The 21,624-nt window shown below is 36.4% G+C and overlaps 1 protein-coding gene across 1 annotated transcript; it reads right to left on the reverse strand.

The window, feature by feature from the left end:
• Nucleotides 1-3,330: 3,330 nt before the first annotated feature.
• LOC128019486 (nectin-1-like) lies at nt 3,331-20,469 on the reverse strand. Its single transcript, XM_052605485.1, has 9 exons — nt 20,160-20,469; nt 10,847-11,188; nt 10,271-10,573; nt 10,007-10,112; nt 8,241-8,377; nt 7,854-7,941; nt 7,026-7,071; nt 6,234-6,279; nt 3,331-6,046 (listed from the first exon to the last, which is right to left on the reverse strand). The coding sequence occupies exons 1-9, from the start codon at nt 20,278-20,280 to the stop codon at nt 6,015-6,017; spliced, it is 1,221 nt and encodes a 406-aa protein (XP_052461445.1). The 5' UTR covers nt 20,281-20,469; the 3' UTR covers nt 3,331-6,014.
• Between the last annotated feature and the right edge of the window lie 1,155 nt (nt 20,470-21,624).

The following is a 21,624-nucleotide window of genomic DNA, read 5'->3' on the forward strand; positions in this document are numbered from 1 at the left end:
AGATACGCCCCTTTCAACCCTTACCTTGACATTTAGCTGTGATGGTGTGCCAGTTTTTAAAAAGTCCCCTTGTAGTATTTGGCCTCTCTTATGTACCATTAATGAGTTGCCGTTGAAAATGAGACAGGATAATGTACTCCTTTGTGGACTGTGGTTTGGGGATAAGAAGCCTCATATGAGAACATTCTTAAATCCTTTTGTAAAATGACAAAGGTGTTTCTATCAATACAAAAGTAATCCCTCTAGTTCTGATGAGTGACTCAGTTGCCAGACCTTTAATACAGAATGTCAAACAGTTCAATGGTGAATATGGCTGCTCCTATTGCCTTCACAAAGGAAAATGTATTGAAAAGGGCAGAGGATCTACTCGTGTATATCCTTTTCAGAAAGACCTCCAGCTTCGCAGTCAGGAACAGACAAATGAATTTGTAGAAGCTGCGTTAGAGTCTGGACAGCCTGTTATGGGTGTCAAAGGACCAAGTGCATTGTGTCGGCTTCCCAGTTTTGATGTCATTGAAGGGTCTGTGCCAGACTACATGCATTCAGTACTTCTGGGTGTTGCAAGAACTGTTACAGGGCTGTGGTTAAACAGTGAAAACCATGAAAAGCACTGGTACAGTATTGTTCAAAATAATAGCAGTACAATGTGACTAACCAGAATAATCAAGGTTTTTAGTATATTTTTTATTGCTACGTGGCAAACAAGTTACCAGTAGGTTCAGTAGATTGTCAGAAAACAAACAAGACCCAGCATTCATGATATGCACGCTCTTAAGGCTGTGCAATTGGGCAATTAGTTGAAAGGGGTGTGTTCAAAAAAATAGCAGTGTCTACCTTTGACTGTACAAACTCAAAACTATTTTGTACAAACATTTTTTTTTTCTGGGATTTAGCAATCCTGTGAATCACTAAACTAATATTTAGTTGTATGACCACAGTTTTTTTAAAACTGCTTGACATCTGTGTGGCATGGAGTCAACCAACTTGTGGCACCTCTCAGCTGTTATTCCACTCCATGATTCTTTAACAACATTCCACAATTCATTCACATTTCTTGGTTTTGCTTCAGAAACAGCATTTTTGATATCACCCCACAAGTTCTCAATTGGATTAAGGTCTGGAGATTGGGCTGGCCACTCCAAAACATTAATTTTGTTGGTTTGGAACCAAGACTTTGCCCGTTTACTAGTGTGTTTTGGGTCATTGTCTTGTTGAAACAACCATTTCAAGGGCATGTCCTCTTCAGCATAGGGCAACATGACCTCTTCAAGTATTTTAACATATGCAAACTGATCCATGATCCCTGGTATGCGATAAATAGGCCCAACACCATAGTAGGAGAAACATGCCCATATCATGATGCTTGCACCTCCATGCTTCACTGTCTTCACTGTGTACTGTGGCTTGAATTCAGAGTTTGGGGGTCGTCTCACAAACTGCCTGTGGCCCTTGGACCCAAAAAGAACAATTTTACTCTCATCAGTCCACAAAATGTTCCTCCATTTCTCTTTAGGCCAGTTGATGTGTTCTTTGGCAAATTGTAACCTCTTCTGCACATGCCTTTTTTTTAACAGAGGGACTTTGCGGGGGATTCTTGAAAATAGATTAGCTTCACACGGACGTCTTCTAACTGTCACAATACTTACAGGTAACTCCAGACTGTCTTTGATCATCCTGGAGGTGATCATTGGCTGAGCCTTTGCCATTCTGGTTATTCTTCTATCCATTTTGATGGTTGTCTTCCGTTTTCTTCCACGTCTCTCTGGTTTTGCTCTCCATTTTAAGGCATTGGAGATCATTTTAGCTGAACAGCCTATCATTTTATGCACCTCTTTATAGGTTTTCCCCTCTCTAATCAACTTTTTAATCAAAGTACGCTGTTCTTCTGAACAATGTCTTGAACGACCCATTTTCCTCAGCTTTCAAATGCATGTTTAACAAGTGTTGGCTTCATCCTTAAATAGGGGCCACCTGATTCACACCTGTTTCTTCACAAAATTGATGACCTCAGTGATTGAATGCCACACTGCTATTTTTTTTAACACACCCCTTTCAACTAATTCAACTAATTGCCCAATTGCACAGCCTTAAGAGCGTGCATATCATGAATGCTGGGTCTCATTTGTTTTCTGAGAATCTACTGAACCTACTGGTAACTTGTTTGCCACGTAGCAATAAAAAAATATACGAAAAACCTTGATTATTCTGGTTAGTCACATTGTACTGCTATTATTTTGAACAATACTGTATATAGGTAGGTCTACAAAACTGATAGACGAGTTGCTTTTAAAGATTAAACCACCATGTAATGTACCTCGTGTGCCAAGGTCACTCACATTGAGGAAATTCTGGAAAGCCCACGAGTGGTACATGTGGCTCTTTTATTATAGCTTGCCTGTACTAAAAGGTGTCTTGCCAGAACCACTACTGAATCACTGGTCCAAACTAGTGAAGGGTGTATCACTTCTGTTGAGTGAAAATATAACCAGAGACCAGATTACTGAGTCTGAGGCACTTTTAACAGATTTTGTGAAGGACATGGAGGTATACTATGGGAAAGCCAATATGTCTTATAATGTCCATCTTTGCCTCCATTTACCAAGAAGTGTAGTTAACTGGGGGCCTTTGTGGGCTCACTCTGCCTTTGTATTTGAGTCTTATAATGCTAAACTACTTGACATGATCAAAAGCACTCAAGGGGTTGCACTGCAGATTGTCAAAACCTTTTGGTTACAAAAGGCTTTACCTTTTTATGGTCAGACTATCCTAAAACATGCCTCAAATGAATGCAAGGAGATCTTTGAAACTCTGACAAGACCAAAACAGCTGAAACATGTAACTCGCACATGTGATGTCACTGCACTCGATCGTCCTAAAGTGCGATTACTTAGGAGAGATGACTGTATGGCACTGAGTCGTTATGGGGTACAAAAAGGCAGGGTAAAGTACTTTCAACGAATCATTACAAATGGCGAGGTGGTTCACTCAGAAGATTACAGCCGTGTATCTAAACGCAATTCCTTCACTGTTGTGTTGAATGACGAAGCTCAAAACTTTTTTAGGATTAAAAGATTCTTGATTTGCCAAAATGAAAATGAGGAGAGGTGTTATGCCATTGGCAAATTCTATGAACAAGCAAAGCATAGTCTCTGTGCCTCAAATCCAAGTTACTTTGAACCAGTGTCAAAACTTCTTGGACATCTTACAGCTATTCCTGCTTCAGCTATCAAATGCAAATGTCTGATCATTCACACTGAAAAACTCAAAGTTGATTACATTTTTAGAAATATTAATCAGTCTGAATTCCTTAAATGAGGCGTCAAATGAAACTAAGAGTGGCCTAAGTTGTTTTATTCAATTTGATCTTTAGTGTCAGTGTACAAAGATTTTGGTACATTACTACATTACTAAAGCAATGCAAAATTTTATACAATGTGGTATATTTTTGCAAAGTGATTTTGAAGCAATTTGTGTAAATAATTGTAACTTTTTCGGTTTATTTTGTTATGCTTATGTTTATAACACTAACATGTCTTCATTATCATTGAAAAAAACATGTAATTGATTATTTTATATTTAATGGCAAGAAATCAAATTTACATTAGCAGTATTATATATTGTGCATTGTTTTTGCTGTTTATTTTAAACAAAAAATTATACTGTGATTTTAATACTGTGTGTGTTACCATTAATGTGTGTTATATTCTATCACTTAATGAATTAATGTCAACAAATTAAAGTGTACATAGAAGTTTTGTATTTTGTGCATCGTGCTAGTTCTGGTTCCTTTTCAAAACAAAACAACTCATACAGTGCACCTACTTAATGCCTTATCATCAAATGTCCTCGTATATTCTGCCAGTTAGTCAAAGTCAACCGTACTACATTAGTAGTGAGGTATTCTGCAATGTGACAAGCAAATAAATAAACTTGACTTATCTAATTCTTTTCTAAACATTTGGCTCTTGTTTTATTTGTAGCCAATTATTTGTTTATGTTGTACATACTAATCAGGCCTATTCTGTTACTTTACTGTAAACTATTTTAGAAAGCAAAAAAAAAAAAAAAAATCCATTATTTAAAAATCCCATTTTAAATAATGGATACTTTTGCTCTCCATCCACATTCTACTGTAAGGTTGAAAATGTATTTTCTTGACCCTGAAATACATTTTTAAATATATTTTGGTAAATGAAAGCTGAAATTAAATATATTTTCGATTTCAAAAATATATTTTATTGAACTTCATAGTTACAACATATATTTAGCATATATTTAAAATATATTTTGGCCAAAATAAATGTATTTTTTTACCGTATGGGATTTGGAGTCTGTCATCGAGGGCTATCTAAAGCCCCTTAATGTGTCCCGGCAATTGTTCCCGGATCACTAGATTTTGCACTTTCACACTGCCAGTGATTACCCGGGATATGTGCGTGATTTCACACACAACACATAAAGGTCCCGTAAAGACAGGTGACATCACAGCATGATGTGTAATGTATGAGTCGGAAACATTAGGCCATTATACTTTCACTGAAGCTGGTGAACGATCTCAGTTTCAGCGCATAAAGTGAAAAACTAACTGAACTAACTCTGCTTCATTACAGTTTGCACATATTTTTTCATCACGAATGTTGATCTTCCTTCAAAACACCTGGTAAGAGAGTCGCGTGATAACATGCATCACTACGACACGGCATTAGATCTGGCTTTTGTTCACACAGCGCTCGTCCCGGAATTGAACCCGGCAATGTTACTAGGTCCTTGACCCAGGATCAGCCTCGGAATCAATCCCGGGACGTGTTTGCTTTCACACAGAAGGCGACCCGGCAATGTTCTGGCAATTTGACGGGTCCAACGTGCAGTGTGAAAGGGGCTTAGTTATGCGTTTGAAGTTGGATGGGGAGACCCAAAAGAAGTTCTGCTTGGTATCTTCCAGATAAAGGGGGTGAACCTTGCCAATAAAAAGAACCTTGCCACTCAAAGACTAAAAAAAGCGAGAAGCAAACTAAATTCGGAGGACAATAAAAAAGGAAGAAAAGGAAACAACAGTTAACCCACAGCCATCTGTCTGTGGTAACTGTTAACAGATTCCAAAAACCCACCCATTGAGGTTTAACAGAACTCTGTGGATAGGATATCCTTTTCTGCCGCTTGCATCAGGAGAAGGGAAGCTATACATAATGGGAATTTTGCAGGCTTGACATATAATATCAATCCCTCTTCAAAGGTACTTTCCAGCACATCTGTTCTACTTTCAGTTTCACTCTCTCACTCGAATCCCATCTTACCAGTCCTTAAAAACGTTCAGTTTGTTCCAACAAGTATTATTCTCCTCCAGTGGTAGGATTGTGAAAAATTGTGTTGGGATTGTGATGGTGTGGTCAATTTCTTTGGGTTGGGGTTGTTGGGGTTTGTCCCAAGTTTTATAATAATTTGTAATTTTATACAATGATTATGGAACTTGTCTAAAAAGGCTTTTATGTATTGAAAAAATTGCCTTATTAAAGGGGTCACATGATGTGATTAAAAATTTCCTCTCTTTGGAGTGTTACAAGGTTTTGGTGCATAAAGAAGATCTGTAAAGTTGCAAAGGCTAAAGTATCAAATGAAACAAAATATTCTTTACAAGAGAGTCAACCATGCCCTCCTAAAATGGCTCGTTCTAACATGCCCCCACATACTCTATATCACTATGTGGGAAGATTTGCATAACGCCGCCCAAATGTTCATGCAGAGAAAGAAGGCATATAACTTTTGATTCTTGCTGTTGCCACCAGCGCCATGTTGTGGAGACGCTGTTTCACTGTGAAAGTGAAAATACTTTGTTTGGCCTTCCAAAAGAGGACAAAACTAGAGATCAGTGGTCAAGTAGTATTTACAACACTGTTCCAGAACCGGTAAACCCAAATATTCAGATGTTTGCAGCACATTTTATGGAGAACTGTTTCTTGATCCTGGGAGAGAAGACTACAATGGTTCAAGATGATGCGCTGGTCCAAAAACAGCAGTCAATGTCTCTGATCAGAAAGGCTCTCCATTTCTGTGAAATCACATAGATGCAATTTTAATTTGTACATTTAAATATAAAAGATATCAGATGAACAAGATTTGAACTGAGCCACATCAATTAATATATAGAGCATGAGCTTTATTAAGACAATAAACTCATTCTGATTCATGTTTACATAAATAAAGTGTCTGTAACTGCACAGAAGAGAATGGATTACCACTTTCATTCTGAACATCCTCCTGTCTTTGTTGTTCTCTACTGTCCTGTGGGAAAGTTTAGGCAAATTATAATCATGAATAAAATCTAAACAATTCACACTAGAGTTAGATTTTTACTTTGGAAAGAAATTAATATTCAGCCATGGTGCATTAAATTGATCTAAAGCAACAGTAACCACATTTATGTTACAAATTCAGCTTTGAAATCACATGAAAAAATTAAATTTTGAAACACACTCAAACAGAAAACAGTTTTTTGAAATTGTATTAATATTTCACAATATTACTGTTTTTACTGTGTTTTTCATCAAAGGTATTTAGCCACGATGAGCATATCAGTGAACATAAGACACTTATTTCAAAAACATGAACAAAAAATGTGCATCTGTTATTTGTCATGTGTTATTGTGCATCTGACAACAAGTGAAGTGTGAATTGAAGTGATATGTGGCCATGTATAGTGACCAATACTCAGAATTTATGTTCTGTATTTAACCCATCCAAGTGCACACAGACAGCAGTGAAGACACACACACACACACACACACACACACACAGCCATATTTGCTGTGGTGCCCGGGGAGCAGTTGGGGGTTCAGTGCCTTGCTCAAGGCTCTCACCTCAGTTGTGGTATTGAAGGTGGAAGAGAGCGCTGGTTATTCACTCCCCCCACCTACAATTCCTGCCAGATCTGAGACTCAAACCTGCAACCTTTGGGTAACAAGTCTGACTCTCTAACCATTAGGCAAAAACACTCATCACTGAAACGCTGTGGTACAACAAAAACCCACCTGTGTTTCCTGATCAGTGGAATTCTGTGGTACTCCAATCCATTCCCTAAAATTTAAATAAATTTAACATGGAAGGACCAGTTTGACCATGTTGCTTTAGTCTGCTGTCACGTTAACAACCCAGCTCAGTAGTCCTTAAACCTGTTCCTGGAGCCCCCCCCCAACACTGCACATTTTGTCTCTTTGTCGGACACAAATACTTCAGGTCTAATTATTACTATTTATGGACCAGAGATCAACCAATATTGTTTTTTAGAACCAATACTGATTATCTTTGTGTGACCAATAACCGATACGCAGAACAGGCGTTTATTCACTGTGTTTTCATTTTGTTTTTTTGACACAAACATAACAACGATAATGAAGAGAACAAGCATTATTTTTATATAACAATCTATACTGTAATCTCCCTCCTTAAACGTTACACATTTTCACAAATATAAAATTGTGAATTTAGCAATGTTTAAAAAATGCATTTATATTTATAGCTCTATAATTAGTGTTACATTACACTGCCATTAAATTAAAACAAACTATTTCAAACTAAATTAACACTGATACATTTATAAAAGTTTACATTTTTGCCAAGACAATGTTGATTGCTTGGTTTCTATTTCAGATTTTTCACATAATAAAAATCAACTACACTTGTGATTGTGTCAAAAACAAACAGCTCATCACTGGAACATGTTAAGTATGAACATAATTTAACATAATGCAACATTATTGTAGGACAATATTAAAATATGACCCAAAACAAACTAAAATTGAGATACAAAAGGTCCAACTCTCAAATCACACTAAGACAAATAAAGTGTTCAAACTCACCGCTTGTATCTGAATATCACAACAACAACAACAAGAACAGCACAGCAGATGACAAAACCAAACAGACCCCAACAGACGGTGCTGGATTCTAGGAAAGAGGGATGGAGGAAAGTAAAAGCGTCAAGTTCACACTTCTATTAATGTCTACTAATGTTCTACTAATTTTTTTTACATACATTTTACTGCAAGTTTTAACTAAGTATTACATGCATACTTATATCTTACTGTCAAACATATAAATGTTCTGTTAAAACAACTGAAATTGTGAAACTGAAATTTTCAATTCAGTTCTGTTCAGAGCAACACACACACAACCTTTTTCATAGCATAGTTTCAAGAACATCAAACAACATGTACTATAAACTATAAAAACAAAAATAGACTCACCAGTATGAACACTGATAAACAGGGAACCTAATGAACTTCCATATTGGTTTGACGCATTACAAATGTACAAGCCATTAATGTCAGGGGACAGTTTAGGCACAGGAAGCTTGTTGCCTTCATAATAGTAAGTACTCTCTCTGTTAATAGGGAAATATGCAAGATCAATATATGTTCTGCTAGTACATGTGATGGTCAGTAGTAAACTATCTGTAAAAAACTAAAACAAAGTTGGATAACATCAGACAAATTCAACTAGCAGCCACAGGCCAACACCTCAGCAACTTATCAGAACATCCATTCATCTGTCTCTCTTTGAAACCTAAAAGCTTCAAGCATCTAAACCTACAACCTTTGAACTTGGCAGACAAAACAACATACAGAAAGTAGACATGAAATCAAAACTGACCTTATTTATTTTCTAAGAGCACTAAATGCATTATTGTGAATGCCATGCATTACATTTTTGACCTTGTAATCTTTAATCAAAATGTCAAAACTTGCTCTCCCTGTGGTACGACTCACTTGATGTCTATGACGTATAGAGGGCCACTGCTGGCCAAATGGGTGCCCTAAGCAGGATTGTATTGTGAATATTTGAATTAAATGTTTGGTCAGTAGCCTAAACAAGGATTTGATTGTCCTGTTAGTGTAACAGCAGCAATTACATGGCATTCGGCTCCCTTTGCAGGCATTTGTAATAACATGTACATTCATTGTTTATTTTGTATTTGCCTATATTATGTATTTTAAATGTTATTATTAACCAATCATTATTGCCTCATTGGTTTTTATATAATGCATTTTAAGTAATTTTAAAGGCTATTGATGGCTTTGGTCTGTTTTTATAGTAACAACAACAATTGACAGTATATTAATAATTCTTTGAAAATTTTTATTTGAAGTAACAAAACCATGGTTAATTTGCGGTTACTATGGTACAAGAATGATGATTTGTGGTGCTATTGTTAAAACCATGGGTAATTTTTGTAAGGAAACCTGAAAAAAAAATAAAAAAACCTTTCACAGGAATGTGCCTGAAAGTGATAAACGGGTCTCGTTTTTACATTAATGATTTATAATGTATTTTAATATATATTAAAAATGTATAAGGTGTGCATTGTAGCTAACACCTAAATGAACACATTACAATTGTTTTATGACTGTAAGTCATTCTTCTTAAATGCTACTGACGTTAGAAAAGTGTATACCAATATCCCATGTAACTTTAGAGACCGTCCCTAAATTTGAGATGTCCATGCATTAGTTATCAACATTCAGCCGCAAACATGAGGTGCGACTTGCGAGCGCAGATGGGAGAATAGCGCATGTTTTTTTTTTTTTTTTTTTTTGAGCAACTGGGATGGTGCCCCCTCTGGGAGTTAGTGCCCTACGTAGACTCCATACTCTGCCTATAGGGAGCGGCGGTACTGGACGTATGTAAACCAATGTTGCGGTTAATCTGCCTTAATTCATTTACTATGGAAATATTTCCCATTATGGCAGTCTTGGAACTTGTGAGCCTGGCAGTTTAGCAAAAATACGCAAAAGTAACTTAAAATTATTAGAATAACAACTGCCACTGAGATAGATATATTTCGTGAGTCTTTTTCATAAAGCATGCCTTCAGTAATGTTTTGCTTGATACTTTTGTCTGATTTTCAGCTTATTTAAATTGAGGGCTGAATTTTTTTTTTTTAACTGTCAGGAGCAACTCTTCGATTAAGCACAAGCCATTATACACAGCCCAAAAAATATTTTTTTATTACCTTGTCCACATGTAGCTGGTTGGTTCTGGGTTACTATCCACTATACACCTGAATTCTTTAGCATTTTTTGGACTGTCAGGAATTATAACCACTGACTCAGGAGGATCTAGAAAAAATAAATAAATAAATAACTATGTATCCATAAACACTATTTACTTTATGTGAAACTAAAGCCATATTTCTTAAACTTTGGGTTACAGAGTAGGAATAAGCACAACAAGTCCAGAAAATACGGTATACACACACACACAAACGTGTACTTACAATGGATGTTTATTGTGTAGTCCAGCACAAGTTCATCTTTTTGGGTGTTGTGTTTCACCACACACTGGATGTTCTTCTTATTTAAATGTTTTAATGGGACACCACGTAGGTAGGACACAACAGTAACGGTCCCATCTGGGTTTATTGTATGATTGGTTTCAGTCCTCAGAGAGTTTTCCAGATCTCCTAATCTCCACATCACTTCTGCTTCAGGCCGTGCATTAGAGGCAAAGCACGATGCCAACTTCACCTCCAAATATCCAGCAACAGGTGCCTCCCCTCTTATATTAACCTCAGGACGAGCTACATTTGAAATGGTAAAAAAAGCTAATGGATATGCATCATTAAATGTGAACAGTGAATACTGAAAAGTAGCCCAGCTTGATTTTGGTCCTCTCAAAATTAAAATCATTTACTCATTTAATTTTTACAGTTCTCACATAGCACAAACCATTTCTGTATGAGGAAAGTCTGGTTGTGAGCATGAAATATTTAAATAACTTACCGAGCTCCATCACTGTTAGGAATTCACAGAAATACACGCAGGCATAGAATAACATGAACGAGCCATCTTACCAAAAACGATGACATTGATGTCAGTCTCTAATGGCCCACTAGGGAATAGGCTGAAGGTACATGTGTAGATCCCTTCATCCAAAAGCCTCATTCTGAGCAGCTGAATTGATCCATTTTTCTCTGCAAAGTTCCCAATAAATTGTACTCTGTTCATCAATCCATCCTTGTGTTCAGTTTTGCCCCCTGGGCGAATGACAAAGAAGGGGGTTTCCTCAGGGTTTTCTCGTGTCTTTTTCTTCCATATAATACGGGTTAGATCATCATCGGTTTCAGTCAGATGACACAACAAAGTGGCATTTTCTCCGTATATGACTGTTGTATCCTGGCCAATAACCTTTCCATCTGGAAAATAGATATAAAAACATTAATTAACAAACATTTTACTAAACTGCAAAATCTGGAAGTGTAGAGGTAGAGTAGAATTCTATGAAAGAGAATGGATTGTAATATAAATTAGTAAAATTATGTGTACTCTTAAAGGCTAGAGCTTACAATACTACACATACAGCTTACACATTAAAACCAAAGTATTTGTGTTTTAGCAGACAATGTGTCTGAGATGGGTCAATGTGAGAAAAGAGAATGAGGACAGGCGAAAAAAAAAAAAAAAAAGCTTATTTGTATATTGGAATATATTTCACTAACCAAGTGTCACTTCAAAGCATGATCAGCTGTGCTCAAGGGATCCTCCCTTATGTTCTTACATTTTGGTTAAGACATTCAAATATTCAAATATTTGATTCATAATCAAATTTAATGCAAGATGCCCAGTTATAAAATTATAATTAATTAGAAATATATATATATATATATATACACACACACACACACACACACACACAAACACACACTATGCATCATGCATAGTTTATTTAATGTGAACTGCAAAGGTAAAATAAAAATTATTATGACTGATGTGAATGGGGAGGACGATTTATAAATGTGTCAGGTTGTTCAACAAGAAAGACATATAGGATATAGGATACACCTGTGTATCCTTGCTCATAGCTCCTCTGAAAGCTCCTCGCTCCTTGTCTCTTCGCGATGCAATTATAGTATTGAGATATCCTTCAAGATGGGTAACTTTGATCAGTTTTCTGGGTTAAAGGCTGGAAGATGGAGGAGCAAGGAAATGAGAAGCATAAATTTGAGTATCAGACATTTCCAAACAGCATCTTTTCTTTGCATTTAACCATTTGTCTACTTAGATTACGTATTTCCTGTGTTTTGCCCAGGGGCCTGTTCTTCGTACGTCGCTAACTCAGTTAGCTGGATTTGAATGTTGATGATTTGGTGTTATCTTGGATCATTTGGTTCTTCGAAGCTCATCCCGGAGCTGCTGTTATAGCAACAGGTCCATAAGCTTAAGAGCAGGTTTATTTCATGTAAACAGGATTAGATCACTTCTTTTCAACCAGAACTGATACTCAAAATATGTCTGCTACCACTGCTGCTTTATTACAAGAGTATCGTACTGATCCAGGGACAATAATTTAAAATAATAAACATTTAAAAAAACATATTTAAAAATAATATAAAAAATTTGGTGTAGTCCGTAACAGCCTACTATAGACACAGCCAGTTTTACTCACTGAAATATTTATTTGTCATAAAATTATTACTTCATAATTGTATTAGAGTGTTACACACATGCTATACAGATAATAGAGTCGTGCATTATTTTGAGTGATGACTGCTTTTATTAGAGTGGCTTGATGGAGCGCAGGAGATGCAGATAACATGATATTGACCCTTAAGAAACTTTCATTAATGCTGTCACGTAACAAATCTGTCCAAATATAAAATTAAATGAATAGATAATTTCTACATGTGCTGGAAAATGTAAATGTTCTTGGAAGTGCTTGAAAGTGATTTAATTTTACTTTGGAATGTGTAAGAAGCCTGGTGTACTATTCTCTGAAAACAGGGGGCGACGAGGAGTAATCGTCCTCTGAAACCATCAGGAATCTTTGCACAAAGTCACCTCATGAACTAATTTTGGACAGGCTTCTGAGGCAGAGTAGTGATCTACAGCATGATCTACAGCTAAATATAGAAAGTTCTGGTAATAACTAAGTAGATATTTCGTACAAAACGTACATTTACAAAAAAAGTGTAATTGCATTTAGTGCAGAAACTTGAGCAGCTCTCTATGTGGTTATCCCGCTGAGAACACCACTGCTGCACACTGCTAGCCGTCAGTCCCTCGAAAGAGGAAGGAGAAGATGGAGAAGGAGGAGGAGGAGGAGGAGGAGGAGAAGGAAAAGGAGCAGAAGAAAGAGAAGGAGGAGAATGAGGAGGAGAAGATGAAGAAGATGAAGGAGATGGAGAAGAAGATGGAGACTTTTACAACTCTTTATTTAAACATTTACTAAACCGCTAAAGTACAATATGAAGATGGAGAAGGAGGAGAATGAGGAGAAGAAGGAGAATGAGAAGAAGGAGAGATGGAGAATGAAGAGAAGGAGAGATGGAGAATGAGGAGACGGGAAGATGGAGAATGAGAAGGAAAAGGAGAAGGAGAAAATGGAGAATGAGAAAAAAAATACCCACTTGGAAGAACACCCTAGCTGCTATAATTACATGGTGTCTGCTGTTCTATTTCTCCGATGGGGACACACACCCCTCAAAAAGAAAACGGGCCTTCTGTTTTCTCCCGCTGGAGAGAACACCCTTGCTGCTATAACTACAGGGACTTGCTGTTTTATCCCTCAGTGAGGGACGAACAACCCTCACAAAGAAAAAGAAAAAAAGAAATCCCCTTTTAAAGGGGAGAATACCCCTCTGCTAGCCAGTAGGCTACATTAAGAATATCTCAATAACATTGTCTTTTCTCTTTTGCAGGAATGGAACAAGGATGTTGTTTGGGAGCTCTTCCTCGGGCAGTAATACCTCTCATTATGTTGGGGGGGGGGGGGGGGGGGGTTAATGTTTAAGCTCTTGTATGTTCAATTAATTTGGGAGCAAGAACCCCCATAAGAAACTATACCACCAAAGATAAATTTTGTTCAATAAACTCAAGTAACTTGCCAAAGTTGTCCACTCTGAGCTATATAACTTTATATCAACATTTAGAATTTTTTAATTAGTAGCCCCTATAACTAGGGTGACCATATGCGACATTCATACGGGACACGTCCCTGCCAAGATTTTAATAATGCCTAAAACATCCAGAGCAGCTTCACCAATAACATGCAGGCATTGTACATAATCGACCAATCGTGGGGCTGCGTGTGAGAAGGTGAGATCTAGAGGGAACGATCAAAGCGATGCAGATATGCGCACTTGTTCGTTCAATTGACTTGAAGCGTTGCTGCACACAAATCCAAAAATAGCAAATAAAAATCAAAGTGCGCCACAATGCTTCAAGTCAAACGAACGAACAAACACTTGAAAGCGATTCGAAAGCATAAGTTGCCGTCTGCTCTGCTCTTTATAGCTCTCATGAATGTTACACAAAGATCAACCTGCACAGTGCAAATAGCCAAAACCTGGATATTTTAGGCAATATTAAAATCCTGGCTGGGACGTGTCCCATATGAATGGCAGGTGACACAATCTAATTACAATTTAATATGCAATGTTTCTAATTAAGTGATAAAAAAATAGTTGCACAAAATACACATACTCATCTTTTCACCAACAAAATGTGCAACACTTTTTTTGCTTCCAAATTTCAATATCTAATTATTATTCATGTTTAGCTTACACTTGAAAGGTTTCTTTGACATCTCTTGAGATCCTTCGTTCTTTCAAGGTACCCTGCCTAGACGGATCTCCACAAGAATGTGAGTCTGTTCTTTGCGTTTTTAAAAAATTGAGAAACATGGACAGCTTAGTTATCAGTTATGATGAATGGAGGCTCCAGGATTAGGGCTGGGACAACGTGTCGAGGTCATCGATGACGTCGACGCAAAAAATACGTCGACGCAAAATATGCACATCGATTCCTCGACCTGTTTTTATTTCCCTAAAAAACGTTTGCAAAACGTTTACCTTATGTGCGCTGAATATACGCGATGGCCGGATCAACATTCTGTCCAACGTTATATAACCAATTCAGGGGCTTTTCTGCGTTGATCTTTTTTTTTTTTTTTTGGCGGCTGTCAAAGCCTTATTTGATCGGTGAGTGATGTAGAATAGAATGACCGGACGTGTACGAGAGAGAGCCCCGGCTGCGCGCGCACACTCACAGTCTTCAAACAACACAGTCTTGCTCTCTCTCTCACTTGTGCATATTAATCAAAATCATCAAACACGATAGAAAAAGGACGAAACACCAAAGTTTCATGCGCGCTCGCAGTCTTCGAACTACATGAGCGCCGTCTTGCTCCCTCTCTCGCTCTCTCTCTCTTGCATATTAACCAAAATCATTAGACACGATAGAAAAAGGGAACCTTTTTTATTGAATGCTAGACATGAAGTTGTTGTTATTTTAATCTGAAATATCTGGCCCTATATGTTCAGTAAGCTTGTTTCAGTAAGCTATGTTTTCAAGGCTTCAAGGTTTTATTGAATGCTAGAGTTGGGTCCGAGTCCACCTTTGTCGAGTACGAGTCAAGACCAAGTCCACAAACATCGAGTCCAAGTCCGAGTCCAAAAGGGGCCGAGTTGGACTCAAGTCCGAGTCCTTAAAGGCCGAGTCCGAGTCGAGTCCGCCCGAGTCCAGAAAGTAATTAAATTAAAAAAGATTAGAAATTGGTATTGTACATTTTTACATTCTATTAATATTTTAACCTTTCAACCCATTAAACCAATGGCAATATAAAAATGTAATAAAAAAAAATACCACTGTTACATCTAGTCATTGCCGTTGAACATTTTTATTTTATGTCAACAGAACTAGTTTCCTATCAAAAAAGTTTTCAAAGGTTTTATTGTATTACAAGTGCATGAAAATACAAATGAACCTATTTTATTATTGTATCACACTATATTGTCCTCCAGTTAAAGATGACATTTCAGTTATTTAATGCCTCTCCCCCACATTTGACAGAGGTAAAGTGCAGCCAATGAGGAGATCCTTAATGATTGACATTATGAATTTCTTGTTGTCTTGGAGAACTTGCATCATAAAGTTGCATTGCTTGTTTGGTCAGGTCTGGTCTTGCAAATCCTGCAATGCTGAGCTGTGCAGCATCTGTTGGTTGCTGCTGATGTCTCTGGTAGTCGGTTGCTTCGGTTTTCGGATCACCAGTACACTGAACCGAAAACCGTTTCTTTCGGAGGCGTCCGATTTGAGAACCGATGAACTGATGATACTGCGCATGCGTGTAATTTTTCAAGTATTTTGTTAAACATCGGAAAGTGTGATAAAACTATATATATAAAAAAAAATAATAATAATAAAAAAAAAAATATATATATATATATATATATATATATACGTTTTTTTTTTTTTTAAGATAGGGGCTACATGTTTCTAATCTGTATATTGTAGATTATGTATGGGCCAAAGGGGTTTTCAGGGAAGTTAGACAATAATTAAGACTCTAAAGACATGTTTAATATGAATAAGGGATGGTTTATGAAATATCTGTACTGTATTTATAGTTAATGATGACAGATTCACAAACTGAGTTTGTAGTACAGAACATGAAGAAGAGTAGAGCAGCTGATGATACTGAACTGCAGCACGTGCCGGTGTCCTGACATTTTATCCTACCCTGTCAGATTTTCCTACCCGGGTTTTGAGCGATTCTCGTTCTCGAGTCAAGAACCGGTTGTATCAGTTTTCAGATCATCAGTACACTGAACCGAAAACCGTTTCTTTCGGACGCGTCCGATTCGAGAACCGAGGAGCTGATGATACTGCGCATTCGTGATTCAGCATGAAGCCGACTGACTCACAGCGCGTCTGAACCGAACTGATTCTTTTGGTGATTGATTCTGAACTGATTTTGTGCTAATGTAATGAGTGCGGGTAAACCGAGGGCTTGAATGAAGGGCAATCTGACGAAACGTTAGTTCATTTAATAACAAATACATCGCAATGGATTATGTATCCGGTGAACTGTTTTTTTTTTTCAACCGGTTTATTGAATCAAACCGTCCGAAAGAACCGGTTCGCGGAAAAGAATCGAGCTTCCCATCACTAATCCACATTGATATCCAGTGAGTGGTGCGTGTGTTTCGTCTGCAAGCAGGAGACTTCTGCCTGCCGGTGTGGTGCAGTAAAATGACAGAAGGGGAGACATTCATTAATTTATCATTTCAATTTAATGCTGGTTTTATTGTTACACGTGACGCGGACTCGACTGTACTCGGAATATTTTCCGAGTCCAAAATGTTCAAGTCCGTGTCAAGTCCGAGTACAAATTCACCCGAGTGCGTGACAAGTCCGAGTTCATTCAAAATTGGACTCGAGTCCGGACTCGAGTCCGAGTCCAAGTTCGAGTACCCCAACTCTATTGAATGCTATCTCTATACAAGTGCAAAGTAATGCATTCTTAGTCAGTCTTTTGTTTTGTAATTTTAAGATCAATAAACATATATTGCAATGTTAAGGAATTCATGTTTTTTCATTCAGATATGTAAATCAACATGTATAAATTGTTAGTAGTCAATTAATGGGGAGATAATCAAAATCGAATCGGTCTGAAAAAATTAATCGTTAGATTAATCGATGCATCGGAAAAATAATCGCTAGATTAATCGTTTAAAAAATAATCGTTTATCCCAGCCCTATCCAGCATGTTTGCTTGATACGCGCGAATTAATTCATTTCCTTAACGTGTGTGCTATACAGCAAGTTTGATTTTCCAGAACAACTAACAAGGTTTGTTACTGCATGTCAAGCATGTACAACTGATCAATGTAAATATGTGAATAACTAAACTGCTCAATTCATATACTAGTTTCACTGTCTCTTTATGAACTTTTTGAGGAGTCAAAGCAGTAGTTGTGTCAATAGAGGGACAGAAATCTTTACTTAAGAAAAATAAGATGATTATATCACGCTCCACAAAGTCAAAATGTCACCACCGAATGTGATAATTTCAGTTCAGGCTGACAAAAGGAGCACAGAAGTCAAGTGAACTACTCAGATATGCTACTCAACAGCCTCAACTACGACAATAATTACAGAGTATTGGGTTAATAAAAATGTATATATATCACTGATTCTTGAACAAAATGGTGAAAAATGGAACAAAATGGTGAAAAAATTAAAAAATAAAACTTTGCACATGGGAAAAATTAAACTACATTTATGTATCTTATATAAGCTATGCTTTGCTTCAACCACCCAACTTTTCTATTTTTTTTTTTATCAAAATGTGCTTTTTTACATTGACCTGCGAAACATAATTTCAGCTTTATCTTAAACAGCAATCAATATGTTTTTAACATTTCAAAACACATTCTCATGTTAGAAGACAGATTACACTTTCACATTTCAACATCAAATATATAATAAATTAAATTAAATTAAAATTTAATTTATGCATTTAGTAGACGCTTTTATCCAAAGCGACTTACAGTGCATTCAGGCTATAACTTTTTTACCTATCATGTGTTCCCGAGGAATCGAATCCCCAACCAATGCCCTACCAATTGAGCTACACTAAAAGAACACAATAATACACAATGAAATATTATTAAAATATTTAACTGCCGGAAGTGACAGAATTGACGGAGTTGACAGTTCTGACGGTGGTGAGGAAAACTTGAATTTTTACATCAAATACATTAAATCAATCAATTACTGTATTAAAACAAACACAACAAACAATGAGAGTTTTACAATTTATAAATCTTTTATTCAAGAGTCACACTTAAGTATTTTGATATATCATTGGAACAGAAAATCTTATGATGGTGACATCTGACAGTGTTGAAAAATATGGCATTCCTTTAAAAAACAAAAACAAATGGGGTTCATGTAGTAGCCATTTAGTTTTTTTGTTTTCGGGTTGATGTTAGATGCTAATAGAACCTGCTTAAATAATATAAAATGATATAAATATTTCAAATATTTTTTTAGATGGTGTTGACATAGCATGGGTGTGACACAGGAAATATTAACATTAAGATTTAAAATATTCTAAAAAACATAAAACTTCCCAGAGCCTGTCTGACACTGATGCACTCAGCAAAGGTGGATTGTGGGAATGGGGTCATTTAGAGCGACAGCTGCCCCTGATATTCCCTGATTTTAATACATTTCTGACGGTGTTGACAAAAAGTGGGGACACAACTTTGAGTCCTTGTGGAACAAGCAAATGTCACTGAAAAACAACCTTGCTTTGATATGAGATATTATTATGTGTTTCTTTTGATAAAAAAGCTATTTTCACCATTATTTTTTTTTATTTTACAGCAATTAAATGATTGAACCCTTCTTTGCGGACACATTGTTTTACATGTAGCGAGAAGACAATAAGTGTCAGATTTCACATAATAATGAGAAAATTTAATTGAAAGGGATAATTGTGTTAAATACATTTTATTATTAATCCCACATAACATGTACAATTTTAAATATTTTTATTTTTTAAACCAAATAGCCTATGTGTCATATTGTGCATTGTCTGTTTAAATGACTTAAAATTAAATTCAGTGTTGCCAACTCACCAATTTTGTTTCTAAATTTAACAAGTTTTTCTTCCAAAAGCACCTAGCAACAAATTTAGCAATTTTTATTTATTTGGCAAGTTTTAGCAACTTTTGAATAAGTGACAATAAAATGGCACCATTTTCTATCAAAATTACACAGAAAGAGGAAACCAAAGATTCCTAGCAGTACACACGTGAAATGAATTAGCTGCTATTTGCGTTGAGTTTAATAAGTAATATCAAGTAGTATTGTTTAATAATTGTTCATGATACTCTTTGTTAGTAGCTTGTAGCCTACATGCACTGTTTGATCAGTAAGTACACTGTAAGGAAAATGGAAAAGATACTAGTAATTTTCCAGGACGTTATCATTATCCATTATTCAATTTAATTTTCGGCCGAATACACAATTTTTCCTCTTTTTCCTCTTCTTTTACGTGTTCATGTTCTCATGAAAGTGACTGTATATTTCCATTCAATTTCTCGAAAAAAAAAAAAAGGATTAGCAACAAATCAACCTTCCTTTAGACACTTTCGATTAAATATTGTTGTCCCAACTGAATGGGTTTAGGACATAGCTAAGCGTAAAATAGTTTAATCCAGAATCTGCTGTGTACAGACGTCTTTAAGATCTTCGTTTTACACGTATTCTAATATAAATCCTAAACATCTTAAACATTTTAAACACAACGATCGTATAGCTGATAAGCAAACACTTTAAAAATGCATAGATGTACGTTAAACATGGGCTACTCACCTGATATTCTGACGCAGATGACGGGCGACAAAAATAGAACAAGCAACATCACCGTTTCTTTTTCCATAAAACATCCATAACAACAAAGAGAGCGATTCATTTGTTTGTAGCAGTTTTCCATCTCATCATACACTACATTAATCCAACAGCATTTGGATTTGGTATGTATTCGTTCGTTAAAAGCATAATTTACTATTTAATGAATACAATAAATTTAGTTTTTTTTTTTTTTTTTTCTGCGCCTGATGTCGTGTGCGGACTGCGGATGAGAGACGTAAAAACGCAGACGTTTCTTTGTTTAAAGAAGTCAACGTCGCCGCCATATTGGAACGGGCAACTCTCCATAACTCATCATCATCATCTTCTTCTTCTTCTTCTTCTGTTGTTTTAATGGCGGTTGGCAAACCAACTAAAGGTGCATTGTCCGCCACCTACTGGATTGGAGTATGGAGCACTACTTGGTTGGATATACTTGTTGCAGAAAAAAATAAAATAATGTAATAATAATTTATATCTTTTTTTACCAGTTCTGTATCCTTTAAAAATGTAAATAATTTATTGTGTATTATATAATTTGTTCCTTCTCCTAATATTTCCTTAAGTTAATAATTTCTTACACCCCTATCCCTTAGTGCCTGGACTAATTCAAGTCTTTCTCTATTGTATGCTTTACATACTAGTAATATATGATTTACTGTTTCTGGATATCCTCTTTTTCACTTCAGTCCCAATCAGCCCCTTAATTTCAGCTTTACTCATCTGAACTCTTATATTGATCTCAGGATCTTTCAATGACTCCTTTGCCAGTCTGTCAGCTTCCTCATTCCCCTTAACTCCGACATGGGCTGGTACCCACAAAAACTCACCTTTACGCCTACGTGCTTTATGCTATATCATTTCTGTAAAGTTTCATTTAAAATATCTTGTCTTGCTAAAGATGTTCTAATTTCTAAACTTTGCAGAGCTGATAATGAGTCTGTACATATTACACTACAGTTAGGCTGCTTTTCTTCTAGCCATTGTAAGGCCAATAATATAGCTATCAGTTCTGTTGTAAAAACATATCATATGATCTGTTGCTCTTTTTAGTATTTAATTTTGTACTGAGGAATATACACTGCAGCAACTGCTCTACCTGTTTCTGGATCTTTTGATCCATCTGTGAATATTTGAGTCTTGTCGCTGTATGCTTGATTAATGTATTGTTGAACGATTACTTTTAATGGCAAATCTAGTTTGTTCTTATCTCCTCATGTATGAATAGGTCTATTTCTGGCATTGGGTATAACCATGGGGGTATAGATGGAATTACAACAGAAGGAGCTACCTCTATCTTAGTTATACCTGTTTCTTGTGCCTCCTTATTTGCTACCCAGCCAAAACTATTTACATATCTATATTCGTACTCCCAACAGGTTTCCAGTACCTTTTTAACCGGATGTCTTTCATCATGTCCTTTTACGTT

Source organism: Carassius gibelio, chromosome A9, assembly GCF_023724105.1.
Source record: "Carassius gibelio isolate Cgi1373 ecotype wild population from Czech Republic chromosome A9, carGib1.2-hapl.c, whole genome shotgun sequence".
NCBI lineage: Eukaryota > Metazoa > Chordata > Actinopteri > Cypriniformes > Cyprinidae > Carassius > Carassius gibelio.